A 21,117-nucleotide genomic window follows, 5' to 3' on the forward strand; every position below is an offset into this window, starting at 1 on the left:
CTTGACTACTTCATATTTTATATTTTTCTTAATTTTTTTGCATTGTAAATATAATGATATGAATTTTTAGTTACAAAAAGGGTAATAAAAGTCCAAAAGTAAAAAAATTGATTTTATACTAAGAAGACAATAGCACAGATTAGTTGTTCTTTTTTCCAAATTTCCCTAATAAATATCAATAGCTCTAGTCGACCCAAACAAAATTGTGACAACGAGAAGATTAATAAAAAAAACAGTAGTGACAATGTCATCTTATCACCATGTTATTAAAGAATGAATTCGTGCATTGAGACGTACGACATAGCATTCCTTTGTACGGTACTAACTTGTTTTGTTTAATTGTACGGAACTAATTTGTTTTTGTTTAATTGTACGGAAATAACTTGATTGATGTTATTAAATAATACTAAAACTAAAATATACCGATTAAGTTACTCAAAATACATTTATAATCAAGTGACTGGTAAATTCATTTTTTTGTCGATTTCCATTTGGCACAAAACACTGCGGATATATTTTACAGGCTAATGCATATAGTAATATATTTCTGTGAGGATACATAACATAATTCATACATAGATGACAGTGTCATGACAGTATCTATATATATGAGACAATGACTAGAATTTTAATCCTTTGTGCCGGAGTTGCAAAAGATTTAATAGGAAATTCATTAACTAGTCATGAATTATTAATCCATCAAAATTTGTATTGTTTTCTAATAAAGAGATAATCTATCGTCTGTTAATGATATACTTCTATAGTTTCTTATAAAATCTTTTTAAAATATTACACGTTTACGATATGTGGATCTAAACCTACATGATAGATCGGTTTCGGGGCATATATTGTTAGTTCTAGTGGTGTTATCAAATTAATGAACGTTAACATTCAAATCTGCTTAATTATTGCAACTGGTATTTTAATTTCTTAGTAAGTATTCAAATCTATGAACAAGTTTACCAAGGTTCCACTTTTTTTTTTTGAACATAGGTTCCACTTTCTTTTGAAGAGAGAGTAGTGCCAAACTCAAATATAACTCGGTAAAATTGACGGCAAAAATATATTTTGGTAAACTTATTAGTATGATTTATATATTAGATAACAACTGCAAAAATCTATCACGGATTCCTTTTCACGTATATATGGTTTTATTTAAATAAGGACCAATTATTAGAAAGATAAAACTGAATGGTCAATCTATAGTGATTTCATGCTTAAGAAACATATACATATAGTTGTTTATGTACGTTTACGGTATCCGCACAGCATATGCAGATTAACTAGTGCAAGTGGAACCCTACCCATGATGTCACGAGTGTTATTCGTAAGTATAGATAACTTGTAGAAATTAAATTCATTTTGAAAACACGGCAATGATGATGTAAGAGCTACCATATTTTATTTAATATTTGGTTATCACCAATAAAATATATTCACCAGTGATTTAGAATAATATTGAAATTTATACAATGGACGGAGACGCACCTGTATTGTCTGTATGTATCGGAATGTATATATAGAACATCAAGTTGGTGCAAGAGGGGATGAAGATTTCTTCCCAGTTGCAAGAGCTACCTGACTAATATCCTTTTAAAATGTTTTTAATGAATTATTTTGTTCACTTTGAGTTGGTTGCCTTTGCACATTGGCTTTTATGGGACTTCAATCACCCGTGCCAACTTCCATTCTCCCTCCCCTAAAAAAGAAAGGCTATCATCTATTCATCATGGACCTAAAAACTTTAAGAGCTTAGTACAAAATTCCACAAATGAATTTTTAAACAAAATATATAGAAGCTAATAATAACTATGAGATATAATTAAAAGTTTAACAAATGTATAGCTGTTGCGAATATAACACACTGGCCTATATCTACCTATCATTTTATTTTGTTTGTGTTTATAAATTCAAACTAATTTATGATCAACATTTGAATATCTCTGAGTATGTAATATATAGTTAAGAAATCGTAATTATAATTTTAAAGAAAATAGAACAAGCAAAAGAAGAAGATATTATTGGAGAATCTTTCTTTAGTCTTAGTTGGAAGATATTGTTCTTAAAGGTATCCCTATTCTAATATAGAGGCGTGGGGTTCTTGGACCAAACTACATATTACCACAAGGCTTAAGATAAAGTAATAATACCCTCTAAAATTTTTTTATACAAAAGACGGTTACTATCATATTTGGGCACTATTCTATAAACATACTTATTTTAATCCAATTGCTCGTTACGTGTACACAAGGTAAGCTAGACTTATGTGCCACATTAAACACACACAGTATTTACAAGTTTGAAATTAGTGACAAAACCAGTTTATATATAAAAATGCTAGTGTCCTGTGTACGTCATACATGCATGCATGTACAAATGCCGCTTTCAATATTTAATTTTAGTAAAAGCAATGATATCTAAATTTTCTCTAACTGTATATGCTTCAAAAAAACATATTGATATTGCCAATATGGATTTTTTTCTGAATTTTGTGTTTGAATGATAATTTGAGATATTTTGTCGGAGATGGATATTTGACAAGTAAACAAAATTGAATTAAAATCCAAGTTTAGGTACGAATTGACTTTTTCAAAAGTCTACTGAATAAATTGTAAAAGCTGAAATGACTAACGGGTTTAGATGGGAAACGGAAGAAAACCCTAAACAACAAACAGTCCATTTTTTCCTTCTTTATATAAACCAATGTTGCCCAAAAGGCATTTTCTCGTCAAAGAAAAAAAATAAGATAAAAGAGGAAACAAAATCTCGAAGAGCAAGAGAGATATGGGTGAGGTGGTTTATATGGACGAAGGAGACTTAGAAGCAATCGTGAGAGGCTACTCAGGCTCCGGTGAAAGCTCCGGCGGGTCTTACCTCCCATTTGAGGCGGCTAGTTTCTACGAACCGGAGATGGAGACAACCGGTTTAGATGAACTCGGTGAACTCTACAAACCTTTTTATCCTTTCTCTACTCAAACTATCCTCACGAGCTCCGTCTCTGTTCCCGAAGATTCAAGAAGTTTCCGAGATGATAAAGAACAACGAAGACATGGCTGTCTTCTGTCTAACGGATCAAGAGTTGATCATGTCAGAATCACAGAGTCCAAATCCAAGAAGAGGTTAGTTATACTTCTTGAGGTTCTTTAAATGATAAAAAAAATATCTTGAATATTGTTAGATTGTCATATGAATAAAACTGGTTTTAAGTTGTCTTAATTACGATTACAAATCACTAGTAAAATAGTAGTATAGGAGTATATTGTTACCAAAATTGTTGTATCTCCAACTTGGTTTTGTTTTTAATAATAGACGAATATATGCTCCTTGTTGAATTTAAAAATATTATGATTTTTATTTCGACAGCAAGAAGAACCAACAGAAGAGAGTTGTTGAGCAAGTGAAAGAAGAGAATCTGTTGTTGGACGCATGGGCGTGGCGTAAATATGGGCAGAAACCCATCAAAGGATCTCCGTACCCAAGGTCTTAAATAACTAATCCCGGTTTTGTTTGATCTTATTCTTACTCTTAGCCAAACGTAACCGGTTTAACTTAATCTCTCGACTTTCGGTTTCCTTTCTTCAGGAGTTATTACCGGTGCAGCAGCTCGAAGGGGTGTTTAGCAAGAAAACAAGTTGAAAGAAATCCTCAGAACCCGGAAAAGTTCACCATAACGTATACGAACGAGCACAATCATGAGCTACCAACCCGGAGAAACTCACTAGCTGGTTCAACTCGAGCGAAATCTTCCCAACCCAAACCGTCCATAACCAAAAAATCTGGAAAACAAGTGGTTTCTTCTCCCACAAGTAACCCGGTGATCACATCCCCTGATGAATCTTCCGTTGCTGTTCAAGACATGGGGATTTCTGAAATGAGCACGTACCAAGCAACCGAAGAAATAGAAGGCATGAGTACCAGTTTACCATCGGATTTGTTGTCTGGAATCGGAAATTTTCCAAGCTTTACTGGTGACTTCGATGAACTATTGAATAGCCAAGAGTTCCTCAATGGGTACTTATGGAATTATTAGAGAACGTTAAGTGTGTATGAATATATAGTCAAACTTATATTATAGTTGCATTGCGGCCGTTGAGAAAAATGTATAAATGTCTAGTCTCTGTAGGAGATTAGAGCGTCATAGTTTTCTTCTTGTTTCCAGCTTAACTTTTGAGTTTAACCTAATAAAATTCGTTTTTCCTTCTTGACATATAAATTCTAAGACAAACCACCATTTTATCCAAGTTCTTACATATCAATTACAAATATGATTCTAGAACGACTAAATCCATATTTGTCACTGTTCTAAAAAAGAGTCCGCCTAAACATTAGACGCGTAGGCTACAAAATGGAAGTGTCCTCTGGACGGTCTAGACAGGCATTTTAAAAGATTTATTATGCATTATAGTCACCACACCAGTAAACGACATGTGTACACAGCCCTAGAGAACTTTTCTCTCTGGCACGTTACCCAAGAACCCGTTCCGATGGATTTCCCCAGATCTAACCACGCCGCTCTTCCCTCCTCTCCCTGATTCTGCTCTGTTCCTCTCCATGGCCATGATGGTGACTACTCCTCCGTGGTGTCTCCGGCCCCCTCCAGATCCGCCGCCGTTGTCGTTCCTTGGCTTGATGCAGCACTGCTCCTCCTCCTTGAAGATAATGGTGACAGCTCTTCCTCCTCCGTCACAGCCCAGGTCTCCTTCAGATCCGCCGCCGAACAAGCACTTTCCAGCTGAAACTCTTTCTCCCGTCAAGCCAGCAGAACCTCCAGACCCACCAGACGCCTCCGTCAGCCTCGTTCCTCTTTGAATCTTCGTTACTTCCTCCAGATCTTCTCCACAAGCTACTCAAATCCTAGACCTGATGTTTGATCTTTCAAGGGTGTCAAGTAAGCTCAGTGATGGTGATGCTGCTCTTGTGGTCACTTGTGACACTATCCTCGTCTACTGGCGTTCTTTTTTTGTGTTATACAGGTTGTCTCTTTGTCAATGTTCTTTTCCTGTGGTATACAGGTCGTATCTTTGTCAGGTCGGGAATGGGTCTTCTAACAGCTCTTGTTCAAGCTTTCTGTTTATGCATTCGCTAATAGACGTCCAAGTTCACCTTAGTTCCTTACTCTCTGGTTATCCCTATTCTTTTGAATGGGATGCAATGCTAGATGTGTGGGTGATACAAACTTTAGTTGGTATTGTACTGATAGACTCTGTGTCCTTTGGCTACATCATTATGTCTCTTGGCTGTTTCTACTATGCTATAGAGTGTTCGCCCCTATTGCTTCTTGGTTTCAGATCTGTCTAACTTCTTCCAGAGTGGAATACTTAATGTTAATTTGCAGATTTTCAGCTAGGTGGTGGTTTCAGATCTTGATTATCACCACTCTGTTGAAACCAACTTCAAATTTCCTATTACCATTGGTCTTGTATTGTTGCTGCTCATGTGTGGTACTGTCAGCCTTTAGATTGGAAGATTACTCAACAGATAATTCACTCTCTGTACTGTTCAAAGGCTCAGCATCTTGGTGTCACATCTCTATTATTCCTAGTGTTGTCGAGATACGAGGACGTCTCTGTAATGTGGATGCAGCTTGGGATGCCAAGGCTAGGAACTGCGACATTGGAGTCATCTTCTCGGGTGAGAATACCATCACCCTAACAAACCTCTGCGAGTCTCGCAATCATGTATAATCAGCACTCATGGCTGAAGCCATTGCTGTCCGTCTTGCGGTAGCTACTGCCGTCTACTCAAACATCTGATCCCTTGCAATTCTCTCTGATTCTCTATCACTCATCAAGCTATTGAAGAATGGTGGATCTCAGCCGGAACTTTTCGGTATCATGTTTGATATCTATCACTACTTGTCTTACTTTGATGTTATATCTTGTACTTTCATTTCTCAAAACTTTAATGGAGAGGCTGATCCAGTGGCAAAATCAGCTTTTTTTTTGGTTGTAACCATACCCCTAGTCGGGGTGTAAACTCTTCTAAAGTAATGCATGCTGTTTGATCAAAAAAAAAAAGTCACCACACCAGTATACTGTGTGCACAAAAACAAAAATCACCAATATATTGTACAACTCACCCACTTAGCCGCGTTATAAGGAGTCAAATGAACGTGAAAACTATTTCTCTAAATAATTATTGGCAACGAATTTATATTCAAATAAATGGTCAGTTGTTGTTTGAAATAGAAGCTTGATCTTAATGGTTTTACGCAAAATTTTAATAATAGCTAAATGTTACTTTAGTTTTTTACTTTATTTAAAAGTCAGATAGTATAATTAGTCTAAGCGAGAATATATATATATATATATTTGATTCTAGTATAAGATAAATGACATGCTATATTCGTTAATTTTTTTTTTTTTTGGCAAACAAGTATATTCGTTAATTTAGCAACTAATCAATATGTCTAGACTTATGTAAAAATTTAAAGTTAGTCTTGAACATTTAATTCACATGAATGGTTATCATAATAAAAGATCTTGGCCCGCAACAATTTTTTATTTGAGAAAGAAATAAGTCCAATATATATATATATATACAGAAAATCAAATAGATTTCATTTTAATTAGCTATAATACAATTATATATGTGTTTGTCCATATATTTTTGAGGCAAATGATACATCCCCTGGTTAAGTATTAAATTTTGCAGTCTAATAGTTGTTGTGATATTCTTATTTGCTAATATTTGGTTTGCCCACAGCTAAATTTAAGAGTGAGTTTGTCTGGTAGAATTTTTCCCGGTGCTCTAGTTAGAATTCCGGCGAATCAGAGCTGCAACGGGCCCAATAAAGGCGGCGTTGATGTAAGTTGTGGGCTCTGCATGAGCGTAATCTGATCTTTTATCGCTAAAGTGATCTGATGAGTCCGGCCCCCCAACAATTGCGCCGGTATGCTCATTCGGGTTTGGTTGATCAGAATTAAAGTATGAAAATCCTCCTTTGCAGTCAATTTTGTCCGGCTTAGATTTGATTGACGGTAAAGATGAGCTTCTATGATGAGGCTGTGTTGGGCACTTGTTCCCGAATCCCACCATGTAAGACATTTTCTTTGGATTATTTCCAAGAATGTAATCAACCTGAAAATAAACCGACCGGTTAAAAAAATGGGATGGTGCACAAAACTAGTCTAGTATGGAGCTTATTTTATTACCTGTGATTTGGCGAAATCATGAATTTGTGACGCAGTGAACTTGGTTGAACCACACTGGATTGAACCGACCCGGGCTCGAGTTAGAGTTTTTGAGTAATGGAACAAAACTGTTGTAGCCGTTGTTGCATATTGTAAGTTACTACCGTCTCTAGTAAACAAAAGGCCACCTGAATAACCAAAAGTATAAACATAATTATAAAAACCAACACCAACCAAAAAATATAATAATAGACAAACCAATTTTTTAACAAACCAATTTTTTGGTTATCTAGATAACCAGTGAAAATTACCAGGAGTTGGTTTAATTTGTTGAGAGCTACTTCCTGGCATCAATGCGCAGACGAATGACTCAACATCGTTCTTAAATTTTCCCAATTCATTCTTCCCGTTGTAGAACTCCTTAAAGAAAATAAGTAAAGGAGAAGTACTAATTAAATTCAAACTAAATTTTCTTGTTGTAGAATTGTAACGAACTTGATTTATATATATATGAGTACTAACTGATGCGAGTAGAGCCTGAGCTCCGGCGAATTTATTGTCCCAGCTGAATTCATTCACCGCTTGGCTCCAACCTTGATTGCTTGCGACATAACTTAGGTATTTATTTTCTCCTGTTGCCTTGTATAGCCAAGCCGCAGCCCATAATAACTCGTCCTTTTTACCACAAAATAATTTGAAAATAAAGTATATTATTGTTATCTCAATACAAAAAGTAATTCATTTATATTACATGTATTCGTTTAGTTTATTTAGAGATTGGATTGAGCCATTTATTGAATCATGTGTACGGGTCTAGTTTGGTTTAATTACATTGTAGCCTGAGTGTGAACAGTAGAAAGGGCAAGATGCTTGATATGAACCTCTGTGCTGATCAGCAAATTCAAATAGCTGCAGAAAATATATAAAGCTTATGTTAAACCTTTTGATAAAAAAAAACTTATGTTAAACCAAATAACTAAGCATACATGACCTCATGATTGAATCTTAGGATCATAAGGTATGTTGGAATTCATATGTATATAAAGTATACTAACGGATTTTGCATGGCTTAGAAGCGTGGATGAATATTTAGAATCGAACGATTTGAAAACAAGTGAGGCGGAGGCAAGAGCGGCTGCGGCTTCACTGGCGACTTCAGATCCGGGGGAAGAGGATGATATCTTGTAGAGAGTTCTGACTGTGTCCATATCTTCTGGCCTCTGCCAACAAGCATGATCTGCGTTCCCATCTCCTACCTTTCATAGCCATTATAAAAACAATTTTAAGAAATGGATTCAATTTTGATATTTTAATACGAATCCCACTTTTTGGGGTGTACGATTCATACTAATTTTCATAAAAAATCTAGTGAATTTTTTTATAAAAAATATTAATATATTTTACATAAAAGAAATTTAAAAAACTTGAAAATGCAACCGTCCATACTTTTTTTTAACGGCCGCCATACTAAAACGAATTTGAGTATTCGCAGTGTGAAAAAATAATCTTATATTTTTCTCAGACCGTCGTCGGCATCTTTTTCCGTTCGGCATTTTTAACCAGAACATACCAAACTGTCTTGGTTCGGATGGTTAAGATATGATTACTTTGGATTTTGAACAATATAAAAATGGATTTTACCTGTGTATATAGTGTGGTGGGCGAAGGATGAGCCCGGATGATAAAATCGGTTCCCCATTTAATAGCAGACCGGAGATAACCGAGTTGGTTTACAGAGGAAATCTCTTTTTGGTATTCAATAGCGGCCCAACTCAATAAGGTTGTGGTAAATGCCATTGGCCACACGAATTTTACGTTGTCGCCTGCATCATAGTACCCTCCAATCAAATTTACCTGGAAAATGAAAGGAAAAATTCAATTTTTTAACAATAAAAGCACATCACGATTCGATTAGAGAAAATTATGCCAAAATATTGATGAGATGCGGTTTACGTTATCCGGTGAACCGTCGGAGAGGGCAGAATCAGCTCGCCAATTAACACGTTGTTTAACCGGGAGTTTTCCGGATCGTTGGCCTTCAAAGAACAAGATGGACTTGTTTAGTGCATGTCCATAATCAAGAGTTCCCAAGCTTTGGAAAGCCATGATAAGAACAACTAACATTACCAATAAGAGCTTGCCCATTATTATCACTATAATTTTTTTTCAGAAATATTTCCTTTTTGAAATGGTTTTTGCTCTATCTTAATTATGCATGAAATAGTTCATGGGGGTATTTATAGATATTCTATGCAAGTTAAGTTGCGTACGTAATTTCATTTCATGATCTGTTTCACGTAATATTAGGTTAATTTAGCTACGCTATTTTTTTCTTCTAATAACCTTTTATTAAACTTTTTGTTTAATTAAAAAACTGTGACCCAAAATTACCAACAAGAATTAAGTCTCGATAAATACGGACTCACAATGAAAGGTTTTCAATATAGCAAGTTGTTATTATTGACATTTCAAATGAATCTTCATTTGCTAACCGAGGAAACATCTCCTATCACTGAAAAAGGAAAGGTATAGAATTCTTCTCCCCACGAGAGGGGAATAACGGAGACGGAAAAGATCCCAGTGAACCCACCAATAAATTCTTCAAATAAGAGAAATTTACTATAACGCTCAGAGGTTAAAATTTACGGGCTTGAATTAAAACTTACAGGCTTAAATTAAAACTATATCACATCTCATTTCCCTGATCATGGCTTTATCAATCTCAAACCGATCTTAAGCTAGCTAGGATTAGTAATATCTCTTAACTAGATCATCTTATTTGGATCACTGATTTGATCTATCAAGTTTTATGGGTTTTCCACTAAATATAATTAACAAACGATTATTACCAAACCTGAAAAATATATGGACTAATTGTGAATTTAGAAAGCAGAAATTACAAATTAAGTATGAAATATTCCAACCTTTAACTCCCTAAAGACACACTTTTAGGACAGTAACCAACTTAGCTAATAGTATTTGTCTTCAAAAATAACCGGCGTTCAAAATACTTATTATATGCAAACCTATGTTAGCCCGTTTTCACTTGGAGCGGGCTCACTGCCAGTGAATATATTTGCCCACATATATTCTTAAGTTTCATTTTTCAGTTTTTATATATAAAACCATCTTATTTCCGATGAAGAATTTTTACTATTGCAATTTATATCGTCTGTCTTAGAAATGCATATGAATATCGATCTCGTGTTAACAAACAATAAATTTGAAGGTCTTACATATTCTTATTGGTGTAAAATTGTTCGTCAATTAAGTTCCGAAAAAAAATATTGCTCGTCAATTATGTTTACTGTTTAGATATATGTCCATAATTCTTTTTTTTTTTACTGATAATAATTCTTTTTGTACGATATGTTATAGATGTTTCTATGTTAGAAGATTAAATTTATCTCAACAAAATCCCACTATATAAAAGCAACTAAATTGAAGCAATTTTAGACAAGCCACATCAGCATAAATATTCAGAGCCAATTAAACTGCCATGTCACTGATAGAATCTCTTTTTTATTGTCTTCTTTTGCTTCATCTTCCTTTCGATGAATAAATCTTCACCGGTTACAAATTATTTACTGCTTCTTCAATTTACTAACGCCATCAGATCGACACCTCTTTACCTTTCCTTACCCTCCCCATCCTCGCTATATAATAGTGGCTAGGTTCAAGTCAGATATAATCCTCACAACCAATCCAGACACAATCACCAACCCACCAGGCAAAGCAAAAGACCAACCCCATCCGGAATCAAGCACGGAAGAAGCAACAATGGAACCAACAATCTTCCCAACAGATGTATGAGAGTTCCAAACACCCATAATCAACCCACGCTTCTCCTTCCCACACCAGTTCGCAACCACATAGACAACACAAGGCCACCCGATAGATTGAAACAACCCACAAACGATCTGAATAGTCATGTAAAACCCGAGAAGATGCACGTTGAGGATCCCACTTCCCATCATCCCAAACACGAGAAACAGCCTCAGATCGATCATATCTCCTAAATGCCCTGCGAAATACATACTGAGAGCGTAGGAAGATAGGAACGCTAGATCGAGCTCGCCGAGTCTCTGCGTTCCTTCGGTTCCTTTGAACGGAGCCCATCTGTTGTCGATCGGAGAGTTTGATTGTTCGTTGACGGAAGGTCCGAGGACGCTCTTGACGATGCTCGGAGGTTTGCGAGAGGCGTGGAACGAAGCGTAGGCTAGGAAGGTGGTGATGAGGACGAGGATTTGGTGGAATGTGAAGGTTTTGTTTAAGCTTGGGAAGAGAGAAAACGCTGGAGGTAAGCCGCCGCCGCCGATCTTGGATTGCATCTTGAATCAATGGTGGAGCATTTCTTGATTCGGAATAAAAAAAAAAGAGTTGATCTTTGAGATTGTTTTTGCTTTATTTTCTCACGGTAGGTAATGGGTTGCTACCAGATTTCTTCAAGGCGAAGGACTCAGAGAGATTTTTTCAACTTATTATAAATAAATCATTTTGGTCAAAGGGTTGCGTAAAGTTGAAATCATTTTGGCTAGAAAAAACACGATAAAATAATTTGTGATATGGTCCACCAAACTCCAAAGCTATTGTATGCCAAAAATATTAAAAAAGTAGAAAAGAAGTGATGTACTACGTTGAAAATCTTATTTTATTGCAAGTTAAGAATAATAATATTGATAACTTTGTTACGGAGCACCGACAAATATCGCTTATTAGCAAAAAGATTTTGCAACAATAAATTTTCTCTTTTTTTGATAAAAATATAAAATTAAAATAATTTTATTTGTTACACTGCTTGGCCTATAAAAGCAATCAGAATTTTTCTAAAGATATATTTACACACATTTTGGTGAATACCATAATCGTTATTTAAGAGGTGTATAATTTTGAATTTGTAACAAAAATAAAAAGCTATTTTTATATAAAAAATAAAAGACTACATTATATTTACTTTTTCGTACATGTACTTCGAATTTGCAAGATTATTTAACCTATCTACACCAACAAAACCTTTTGATAAATAATGCAATGTCGATTTCGGTTAAGGCTAACTCATATAAAAGATAATAATGTCTAGATTCCCATATATTTCATATCTATATGTGAAATATCATTTTATGTTCATCATCAGTGACATCATTAAAGCATACAAAAGTACTGAATTAAAAAAAAACATATCTATCTCTTGGTTTGGTTTTGTTTGATCCATGAAAGAATAAAACAGTTAAAATATTATTTGAGGCATTGGGAAGAAACAACAAAAGATGAGGTTGAATCCATCTAAGCCTCTTCGAAAATCTTTTGACCTTTTTTCGATACCAAAACAATTGAGATTATTGTGTACAGATCAAGTCTATATTTTTATTATATGTAGTCTAGCCAAACGATATATCTCACAGCCTCACATAATTGATTTTATCATAGGTGTGTGATAAATGATTCTTTGTGATTATGTCTCTTTGTTTGTTACTTACCATTCTCTGTGTTTTTTTCATTCATATTTTTTTATCTCAAGTATCCTTTTAATTTTTTGTTTTATCATCATATTATATATTTGCTTTTATTTAAAGTACTACATAAATATTGAAGAAAATATTTTGAATACATTATTCATTACCATTTTCATAAGAAGAATTCAAAAATTAAAAAGATGGCCTACATAAAAGTTTACTAAAATTTATGCAAAAAACTATTCCAAATTAATTTATTTCTGTAATATATATAGTTAAATTAATCACAAAATAAAAATACTAAAATATATATTTCTAAAACAAATTTAAACATATCATGTTACAAAGTAATTAAAATAAAATTTTAATCGTAAAGATGTAATCCGCGCGTAGCGCGGACACGAAACTAGTGTCAATATAACAAAGATTGTGCAAGTTTTTTGTTTACAAGGGGTCACACTCAAATACTCCGGTTTCATGCCTAGATTTTTGGATATATATAACACATTAATCTTGTCTATGCAAGAAAACGCAATAAGTGGCGTTTATCACGTTTCAGAAAGGCTGATCGACCATTAGTGATATGGGGATGCCGTGCCGTAGAAATGGCGGTATAAATATTTAGCACCCATTCCTCAAAACGTCAATGTAAGATTTTGCAGTTGGTTTTGATTTTCCTTTCCGCTGTCATAAAACTTTTAATTTATTCATTATATAAGTTACAACTAATAAATATGATGTCCCTCTTCTTGCAAACCTGTTGCGGAATATTTTGCGTGTTTGTTCATTGTATGTTTTCTCCTTTCTCTTCATATTTTTTTTTCAAGAAAAGAAAGGAACACATCAAGCTTGGGATGGTCCATCCATCGAATGTACTACTTCATTTTGTTTAGTTATAACATATACAGTTATGCACTACAGTTATCCTTTACAGGATTTTTGTTCTAGCTGACTCTCGATGGCCATTGACGTTATCTTCATGGTTTTAGAAAATTGGTATACCGTGTAAAAGTGTGAAATTGTAATGATTTTCAGTATATGAGATGATATATATACTTTCTAATGTTTCTCTATTTTTTGTAAAATTTAATAGACTGTAAATGATTTTTGTGTAAACCCACATGCATATTGTTTTTAAGGTTGCCGATATTTTCCCATGTTATTGTAACTTTTTTTTTTTTTTTTTTTTTTTTTTTTGCTAATCGAGTATCCTGGTTCCACCGAGGTGGTCCAGACTAGAGACCGAAGTGAGCATGGACGCTGCCAGGACATCACCATGTGGCTCACCGTGTAACGGTCTTTGGTCTCCGGTCTCGGGTGCTGCAGCCCACATGTATATTTCTGCAGTGGCCAAAACTCGAACCCAGAGGCGGGCACTCCAGCTGGAGCTCCTATACCACTAGACCAAACCAACTTGGTTGTAACTTCTTTTGATGTACCGGTGAATGAAAGAAAATCATTTCGGCTATCTGATGCAACTAACTAATCCATTGAAAAATTTCAACAGCCGTCAAGATTCTAGAACCCTCGTATGATACCTTTTCAGTTTTCACATGTGAATGATACTATTATGTTCTTTAACTACTTCTGTTTTAGTGATGCTACTAGATTAAGATCCGCGCAGAATAAATATTATATATATAAATTATTTTATGTATTATATGTTTTTACATATTATGAAATAATAAATATATATTGAATAATTAAAAGTCAGTAACTATTAGATATATAATTAAATTGGTGCGAAAGTATAAATCAATTTTATTAATCCAAATTTTTTTTAAAAAATTTGATAGGATATGTAATTAAATTTAAATGATATTAACATACATAGTATATTTTTAATATTAATGTCTATTAAATGATGCTTTCTACTCATATGTTTTTTTGGTCATGTGTATCTTTAATATCAAAAATTTTAAATTACTGATAACAAAAAATTTATTGTGGGATTAATAATTTTAGTAATTGATAATTTAAAAAAAATTATCAATGTTAGTTCAAAACTTTTATCAAAAAATAATTATTCAAAGTAAATTTTGAAACTAAAACATTTATATATTCAATATGGTTTATAGTTTAATTTAGAATGATATATATACATATATATTTTAAATATTAAGGATTAGTTAAATTAGACTTTTACTTATATGATTTTGTAATCATTTGTATTTTGTCATAACAAAAATTTTAAACCATAGATCGCAAAATTTGAATGTGAGACTTTTAACAGTTTTAGTAATTTATAGTCATTTTTTAAAATTCAAAATATAACATATACAGAAAAATCTAAATTTTTATAATATGGTTATTATGTTTTTTTTTTAAATTATTTTAATAGTTTAAAATTAAACAAATTTGATAGAAGATACATTATTTTTTTTATCAGATCTTTATTATTCAAAATCATTAATTGTTATATATACTTTATCTACATTAGGCAATTCCGTAATCTTTATTTAATGAAATAATAAATGACATTAATAATAAATTTATGGTTAGTTTAATAAAAAGCTTATTATATAATTAGATGGACCAAACTATTTCTCTAATAATTCTAAGAATCATCCTAGTGATGACACGTGGCTACAAAAAAAAGTTATAATGTTTCACAAATAATATATAGGGATTATGGTAGTGCATAGACATTCTTGCCATTTAGTACTATGCTTACTTTGCCTCCGTTTCTGCCAAATGAGAACTTTATAGACGTTTTCAACCCAAAAGAAGTTCAGATAATTACAACATGTAAATATTAATTTTGGTCAGATTCAATGGTCATAATAAATTGAATTACAGAATGAAATAAAAGGAAGTAATAAATAATTAATTGGAGCAAAATAAAGTGATGGACCTGATGGCAAAGCATGTGACAAAGTTTTATGTCCACTATTCTATTTTCGTCTAACGCAACTTCGTGTACGTTATACATCTCCCCATTAATAATGCGCTAATTACTCAGCCAATCTTCATTTATGATTGACTTACCATTTTTTATTACTATATGATAAGAAGTTAAGAACTATAATTATTTCAATAACCTCACGCAACAGAAAATCAAAAGAAAAACGCCCAGTTGGTCGTATCTACTGTGTAGATATCATTGTTTTTCGCTTGAAGCAGAATATTTCTTATGCTAAACTTACACTTCTCTGTCATTCTGAAAATGAACGAAATCTCTGAGAAGTACCAGATACATCGATTTTAGTTTAGCCATACTGCAACGTACAATAACATCCTCATGCGAGTCTCTGACTTGCTTGTACAACGTGTACTGAGGGACAAATCCACACTTTTTTGTTTCCATCCAATATCCAAAGTTTATTGACATTATAGGATTTTAGCAAGGTATGTGTACATATATGTTCTAACATAGGTATCAGAATTTGGACTGGAGAGATCGATGAGGCCGGGAGAACACAGACGGATCGCTTAGCTAGCCAGAGACGACCCAACTCAGTGACAGGCAAGTGTCCCATTCTCAAGGTTTCCGATTGTGGGAGAAGTAATATGATTTTTTGTCTACTAAGGGCCTGAATGGTTTAAACGCAGCGGTTGCGGTTGTGGGAGTTTGCAGATGCGGACGGTTGCGGTTTCTAACGGTTTTAATTGATTTGTATGACTGGTTTTACAGTTAGAAATTGGTGCGTTTGCATGATATTTATGACTGGTTAACTACCAAATGGAGCAACGGTTAAATAATAAATTAACAATATTTATATTTTATATAATTATGAAAATATCAAAAATAATAGAAAATATTTTTATTTTTTAAAAATATTATATTAAATCAACATTTTATAATTCTAGTTTAAAACTTTTATTGAATATTTTTATTTTTGTATTTATATTGTTTAAAAAAAATTATCCTTCCGCAACCGCCCGCGACCGCAAACGCTAGCTAGAAGCGGCTTTTGAATTTATAAGGTTTAGAGCGGTTTGAAACAATTAATAGCGGTTTAAGTGATTGTTGCAAAACGCCAACAACTGCTACCAACCGCAAAAGCTGCGTTTGCAGGTGATAGCGGAAAACCAGTCATACCCTGGTAGCGGGAAACCAAGCATACCCTAGATACAGCCAGGCCGGGTTTAGTTTAAGCATTGATGGGTCTTATTGGATGATCATATATTCCGGCCCAAACTATACCCATTTGACTATGTTTTTTACTTTTCAAATTTATTTCTATATGTAATTATCTAAATTGACTTCATCACATCCACTTGACATATAACACTTACTTGATCTTTCCTATAAAGTTCCACGAAACCCCGAGGAAAACAGTTCCTCAAATCATTGGACTCAAATGTCAATCAAATTGCTGCTTTTGTTTGTCTGCTTCGTTCATATTTTTCTAATTAATTTCTGTTATGAAAAGAATTGTAACTATTGTGTAAAATTGATGTACTTTAACTTAATGAAAGCGTGAAAAGTAATTAATTAAAAACTTGCAACAAAATGTTTTACTCGAGATTTTGCTATAAATACCAAAAATAAATAGTACGTCTCATTCGAAATTTCAAAGTAATGAAACCATAGCTACAGGTTTTTAAATCGTAATTTCCTTCTTACAATACTCTAAACATTCATTGGTTTCTTTGAATTTGTTAAAAAAAGTTGTGATCTTCAATATGTTACTGTTGTGTAAATTTCTCTAAACAAAATTAATTATTCAATATTTATTTATTTTCTCGAAATTTATATATATAATTCAAAGAGTATAGATGTATATCTCCATGTATTTTTTTTTTTTGGGGAATTTTCTTTTATTTATCTTAAAATTAACAGTAAAAAGGAAAAGGATTTTTTTTAAAATTACAAAAAGGAAAAATCGTGGAAAAAAAAGAGAAAATATGTATTTGCTTTTTCCCTTTTTTATGGTATTAAATCCTGTGAACAAAAAAAAAAAAAAAAAAAAAAGAAAAAAAAAATCCTGGGAACATTCCTAACAACTCATCGAAGGAACAATCTAGAATTGGATCTCTTCTCTTTATATACACTTCTGGTCCTTTCGTGGGTACAAGGCAAAACCTTTGCCTCTCTACTTCATTCGAATCTTCTTCTTCTTCTTATCTCCCAATCGATATGGCTAAAGAACTTGCAGCTCAGGCCAAAGAGGCTTTCGTAGACGACGACTTCGATGTCGCTGTTGACTTATACTCTAAAGCCATTGACTTGGATCCCAGTTGCGCTGACTTCTTCGCTGATCGTGCTCAGGCTTACATCAAACTCCAAAACTTCACCGGTAACTTCTTAGTTCTCTAATAAAGAACGTAAAGGAGAGAACTTTGTCTTTTTTGGGGTTAATGGGTTCTTGTAATAAAAAAAAAACGATGCTTTTGTTAGAGGAGAACATAAAGTAGAGAACTTTGTCTTTCTGGGGTTAATTGGTTTTCATGTCTTTAGGTTTCTTAGTTTGGTTCGTTCTATGTACAGTTAGAAGGAAGTTTGGTTTTGTCTGATTCTGTGTGAATTAAAGGTTTAGTTTTGGTGGTAGTGTCACAGCTCTTCTTCTAGTGAAGAGACTTTGTATCAGTTTTGATGCAAATATGTTTTCTGATTCATTGGTTCTGACTCTGACTTGTGTTCTTGATGAGCAGAAGCTGTGGCAGATGCGAAGAAAGCTATTGAGTTGGATCCATCATTGACCAAAGCTTACTTGAGAAAAGGGTATGTCTTTGCTATTTCATCTTTCTGTATTGTTGTTGTTGTTGTTGTCTTGTGTTATATAGGTTTCTAGTCGATATCTGAATCCTTTATGTGGCTGTAGAACTGCCTGTATGAAGCTTGAAGAGTATCGAACTGCCAAAACAGCTCTTGAAAAAGGTGCCTCCATTGCACCAAGCGAATCCAAATTCAAGAAGTTGATAGATGAATGCAATCTTCGAATTGCAGGTATGTATAGTTTGTTGCTTGTTGTTGTCTGATTGGTTATGTTTACGAGGCATGACTGATTGTATTTTTGCAATGATTAGAAGAAGAGAAAGATTTGGTTCAACCGCCGGTAAAAGTTGATCAGACCCCTGTGCCTGCAGAACCAGCCAAACCAAAGTTCAGGTAGTTTCATTGTTTAAAACTATAATGCTACTCTTTCAAAGTTTTAAGAACTGTTAAATAATCTCTTGCTCTTGAGTTCTCAACAGACATGAGTACTACCAAAAGCCAGAAGAAGTTGTGGTGACCGTTTTTGCAAAAGGGATACCGAAGCAGAATGTTAATATAGACTTTGGTGAACAGATTGTAAGCATACTGCATCCTAACAACACACCTCCATGATAAACGCTTTGTGTTAAATTGTTCTGTGGTTTTTGCAGCTGAGTGTTGTGATTGATGTTCCTGGAGAGGAAGCGTATCATCTCCAACCGAGACTGTTCGGAAAGGTAACTGATTATTCATAGAATGAATCAATGTTCTGAGCTGAACACACTGTGTTAATCTTTTGTTTCTTTTATTCAGATAGTACCAAAGAAGTGCATATATCAAGTAATGTCAACCAAGATTGAGATCCGTCTTGCAAAAGCAGAGATCATCACATGGACCTCTCTTGAACACGGCAAAGGGCCAGCGGTTTTGCCAAAGCCAGATGTCTCAACAGGTTTTTCTACTTTCTACATTCTTCTTTTTTGGTTTGAGGTTTGAATCACAGTCTCTTGACCTCTAAAACTTTGGTGCAGAGGTTTCAGTGAGACCGGCTTATCCTTCTTCCAAGAAAGTGAAGGACTGGGACAAGATTGAAGCTGAAGTGAAGAAACAGGAGAAGGATGAGAAGCTGGAAGGAGACGCGGCTTTGAACAAGTTCTTCCGTGAGATATATTCGAATGCTGATGAGGATATGAGGCGTGCCATGAGCAAATCATTTGTGGAATCTAATGGGACAGTGCTCTCAACAGACTGGAAAGAGGTTGGAGCTAAGAAGATCGAGAGCACTCCTCCTGATGGTATGGAGCTCAAGAAATGGGAGATCTGATGTGAATATGATTTGTGTGGGTTTTGCCTTGGTCTTAAGGGTTTTGCTTACTCTGCTTTGTGGACTTAGGTTCTTTGTATTTGCCTTAAAACTCATTTTGTTTATACACAAGCAACTGAAAGTTTTAAATCTAAACGTTCTATTCTTTATTCATATGAACACGTTTATTGGAGACTTGAGAGTGAAGAATTTCAATTACTTTCAATTTTCTGATTTAAGTTTTTAGACTCTTTTAACTTTTATAGATGAAAACTATGACTGTTTAGAAAAAGACCATGGCAAATGTTTCTTTCCGAGTAGATCACTCGTGGATAACTAATCGTAAAAGCCTGGCCCATTAAAGATGATCTTGTACTTGCAATTGACACATTTAATGGCCCAAAAGAAGCGTAGGCCACAAGAAAAGAGACTACAGTTACGTGAGCCTGTGACAAAAAAGGAATTCTTCCCTAACAAAAAAGGAATTGTTACAAAAGTTTTGAAACAAAATGTTAAAATATTGCATTAGGTTTAAATCACTACATTCCCTTTTTAAATCACACATGTACATAAATATATGTCATTTTAAAAATATTGTAAAGAGTACCATAAAATAAAAATGTAAAGTTACTTATATATCTAGTTATTTTTCCTTAATGACAAACTGAAATGTAAAATTTACAAAATTCATCGATCTATTTACGAAAACGTAAACCTTTGTGTTGAGGTCAAAATTCGTATATACATGTACTTTTGAAACAAGGGTTTTTGCTTATAAGTTGTAGTTTTGCAGCTATCCGAGAAGAAGAAGAAGACGTGAAACAAGAATTTAATTTTGGTGTGTGGGTGAAGAAACATGATGGATCCTATTCTACTCCTATTGATCGTAACAGTCTCTGCGTTGGCCATATGCATATCAATTTTTGTATGGGTTTGCTGTTGCTCCGACAAAACACCAGTTCTGCCTCTTTAACCAAATTAACAACCATTGGACTGGACTCTATTATAGTCCGTAACTATGTTTCTATTCTATCCTCGATTTTACTTTTGGTTCTCTCTTTATGAATTATTTATGAACTTTTAGATTAGTAACCTATATGGCATAAGCAGATTGTTTATGCGATGGTACGATATTTATCGGTAATATTTTATTTTATTTTGTTTTAATAATAACTAGATCTCGATCCGCGCAACCACGCTGGTTTTTGTGTTCATTTATTTTTATATAATTATTTTGTTTTCAATTCTAAATTGGTATATATTATAATATATATGTGTCTATCAATTTTTAAACATAATAAGTTTACTGTATATTTTTTTTATTGAATAGATTGTTTCAAACTTTCACATGTATCTGTATCTTCTTCTATCTATATATTTTCGGATTATTATTTCATTATTAAAATTATAAATATATATATAAAGATTAGTAAAATATTGTTTTATTGTCATATTCAAAGATATTGTAACATTTCACAAATTTAGAATTTTTTTTTAAATTAAACTTTTCACTTCATAGATTTATATTATCGAGTAAATAATTAAACATTTAGTTTTTGTTTAATTTTTAAAATAAACTGTATAGTT

At 33.5% G+C, this 21,117-nt stretch overlaps 4 protein-coding genes across 5 annotated transcripts; 2 read left to right on the forward strand and 2 right to left on the reverse strand.

Moving 5' to 3' along the window:
* The first annotated feature begins 2,674 nt into the window (after nucleotides 1-2,674).
* LOC106434688 (probable WRKY transcription factor 29) lies at nucleotides 2,675-4,207 on the forward strand. The gene is made up of 3 exons (XM_013875548.3): nucleotides 2,675-3,119; nucleotides 3,364-3,480; nucleotides 3,583-4,207. Exons 1-3 carry the CDS (start codon nucleotides 2,785-2,787, stop codon nucleotides 4,028-4,030), a joined length of 900 nt encoding a protein of 299 aa, XP_013731002.1. The 5' UTR covers nucleotides 2,675-2,784; the 3' UTR covers nucleotides 4,031-4,207.
* Nucleotides 4,208-6,488: 2,281 nt separating this feature from the next.
* On the reverse strand, nucleotides 6,489-9,344 carry LOC106434693 (endoglucanase 20-like). Its single transcript, XM_013875550.3, has 8 exons — nucleotides 9,087-9,344; nucleotides 8,775-8,987; nucleotides 8,189-8,389; nucleotides 7,965-8,042; nucleotides 7,656-7,808; nucleotides 7,445-7,553; nucleotides 7,155-7,321; nucleotides 6,489-7,080 (listed from the first exon to the last, which is right to left on the reverse strand). Exons 1-8 carry the CDS (start codon nucleotides 9,276-9,278, stop codon nucleotides 6,751-6,753), a joined length of 1,443 nt encoding a protein of 480 aa, XP_013731004.2. The 5' UTR covers nucleotides 9,279-9,344; the 3' UTR covers nucleotides 6,489-6,750.
* Nucleotides 9,345-10,789: 1,445 nt separating this feature from the next.
* On the reverse strand, nucleotides 10,790-11,464 carry LOC125590667 (putative glycerol-3-phosphate transporter 5). Its single transcript, XM_048764339.1, has one exon. It carries the CDS (start codon nucleotides 11,462-11,464, stop codon nucleotides 10,790-10,792), a length of 675 nt encoding a protein of 224 aa, XP_048620296.1.
* A 6,059-nt stretch (nucleotides 11,465-17,523) lies between these two features.
* LOC106434696 (protein SGT1 homolog A) lies at nucleotides 17,524-19,704 on the forward strand. Of its 2 annotated transcripts, none has more exons than XM_013875553.3 (8): nucleotides 17,524-17,829; nucleotides 18,185-18,254; nucleotides 18,355-18,479; nucleotides 18,560-18,641; nucleotides 18,728-18,824; nucleotides 18,899-18,964; nucleotides 19,041-19,179; nucleotides 19,259-19,704. In XM_013875553.3, the coding sequence occupies exons 1-8, from the start codon at nucleotides 17,670-17,672 to the stop codon at nucleotides 19,549-19,551; spliced, it is 1,032 nt and encodes a 343-aa protein (XP_013731007.1). In that variant the 5' UTR covers nucleotides 17,524-17,669; the 3' UTR covers nucleotides 19,552-19,704. The 2 variants fall into 2 exon arrangements, with proteins under 2 accessions (XP_013731007.1, XP_013731008.1); XM_013875554.3 differs by having other exon boundaries at nucleotides 17,548-17,829; nucleotides 19,268-19,704.
* Nucleotides 19,705-21,117: the final 1,413 nt, after the last annotated feature.

Source organism: Brassica napus, chromosome C7 (genome assembly GCF_020379485.1).
Source record: "Brassica napus cultivar Da-Ae chromosome C7, Da-Ae, whole genome shotgun sequence".
Taxonomy (NCBI): domain Eukaryota; kingdom Viridiplantae; phylum Streptophyta; class Magnoliopsida; order Brassicales; family Brassicaceae; genus Brassica; species Brassica napus.

Bases quoted from the DNA above. Each gene is read 5' to 3' on its own strand.
- LOC106434688 (XM_013875548.3), top strand. From the start codon at position 2,785: ATGGGTGAGGTGGTTTATATGGACGAAGGAGACTTAGAAGCAATCGTG. The intron at 3,120-3,363 runs GTTAGTTATACT...TTATTTCGACAG, and splicing joins GAGTCCAAATCCAAGAAGAG to CAAGAAGAACCAACAGAAGA. The intron at 3,481-3,582 runs GTCTTAAATAAC...TCCTTTCTTCAG, and splicing joins AAAGGATCTCCGTACCCAAG to GAGTTATTACCGGTGCAGCA.
- LOC106434693 (XM_013875550.3), bottom strand. From the start codon at position 9,278: ATGGGCAAGCTCTTATTGGTAATGTTAGTTGTTCTTATCATGGCTTTC. The intron at 8,988-9,086 runs GTAAACCGCATC...TTCATTTTCCAG, and splicing joins CCGACGGTTCACCGGATAAC to GTAAATTTGATTGGAGGGTA. The intron at 8,390-8,774 runs GTAAAATCCATT...TGGCTATGAAAG, and splicing joins CCACCACACTATATACACAG to GTAGGAGATGGGAACGCAGA.
- LOC125590667 (XM_048764339.1), bottom strand. From the start codon at position 11,464: ATGCAATCCAAGATCGGCGGCGGCGGCTTACCTCCAGCGTTTTCTCTC.
- LOC106434696 (XM_013875553.3), top strand. From the start codon at position 17,670: ATGGCTAAAGAACTTGCAGCTCAGGCCAAAGAGGCTTTCGTAGACGAC. The intron at 17,830-18,184 runs GTAACTTCTTAG...CTTGATGAGCAG, and splicing joins CAAACTCCAAAACTTCACCG to AAGCTGTGGCAGATGCGAAG. The intron at 18,255-18,354 runs GTATGTCTTTGC...ATGTGGCTGTAG, and splicing joins AAAGCTTACTTGAGAAAAGG to AACTGCCTGTATGAAGCTTG.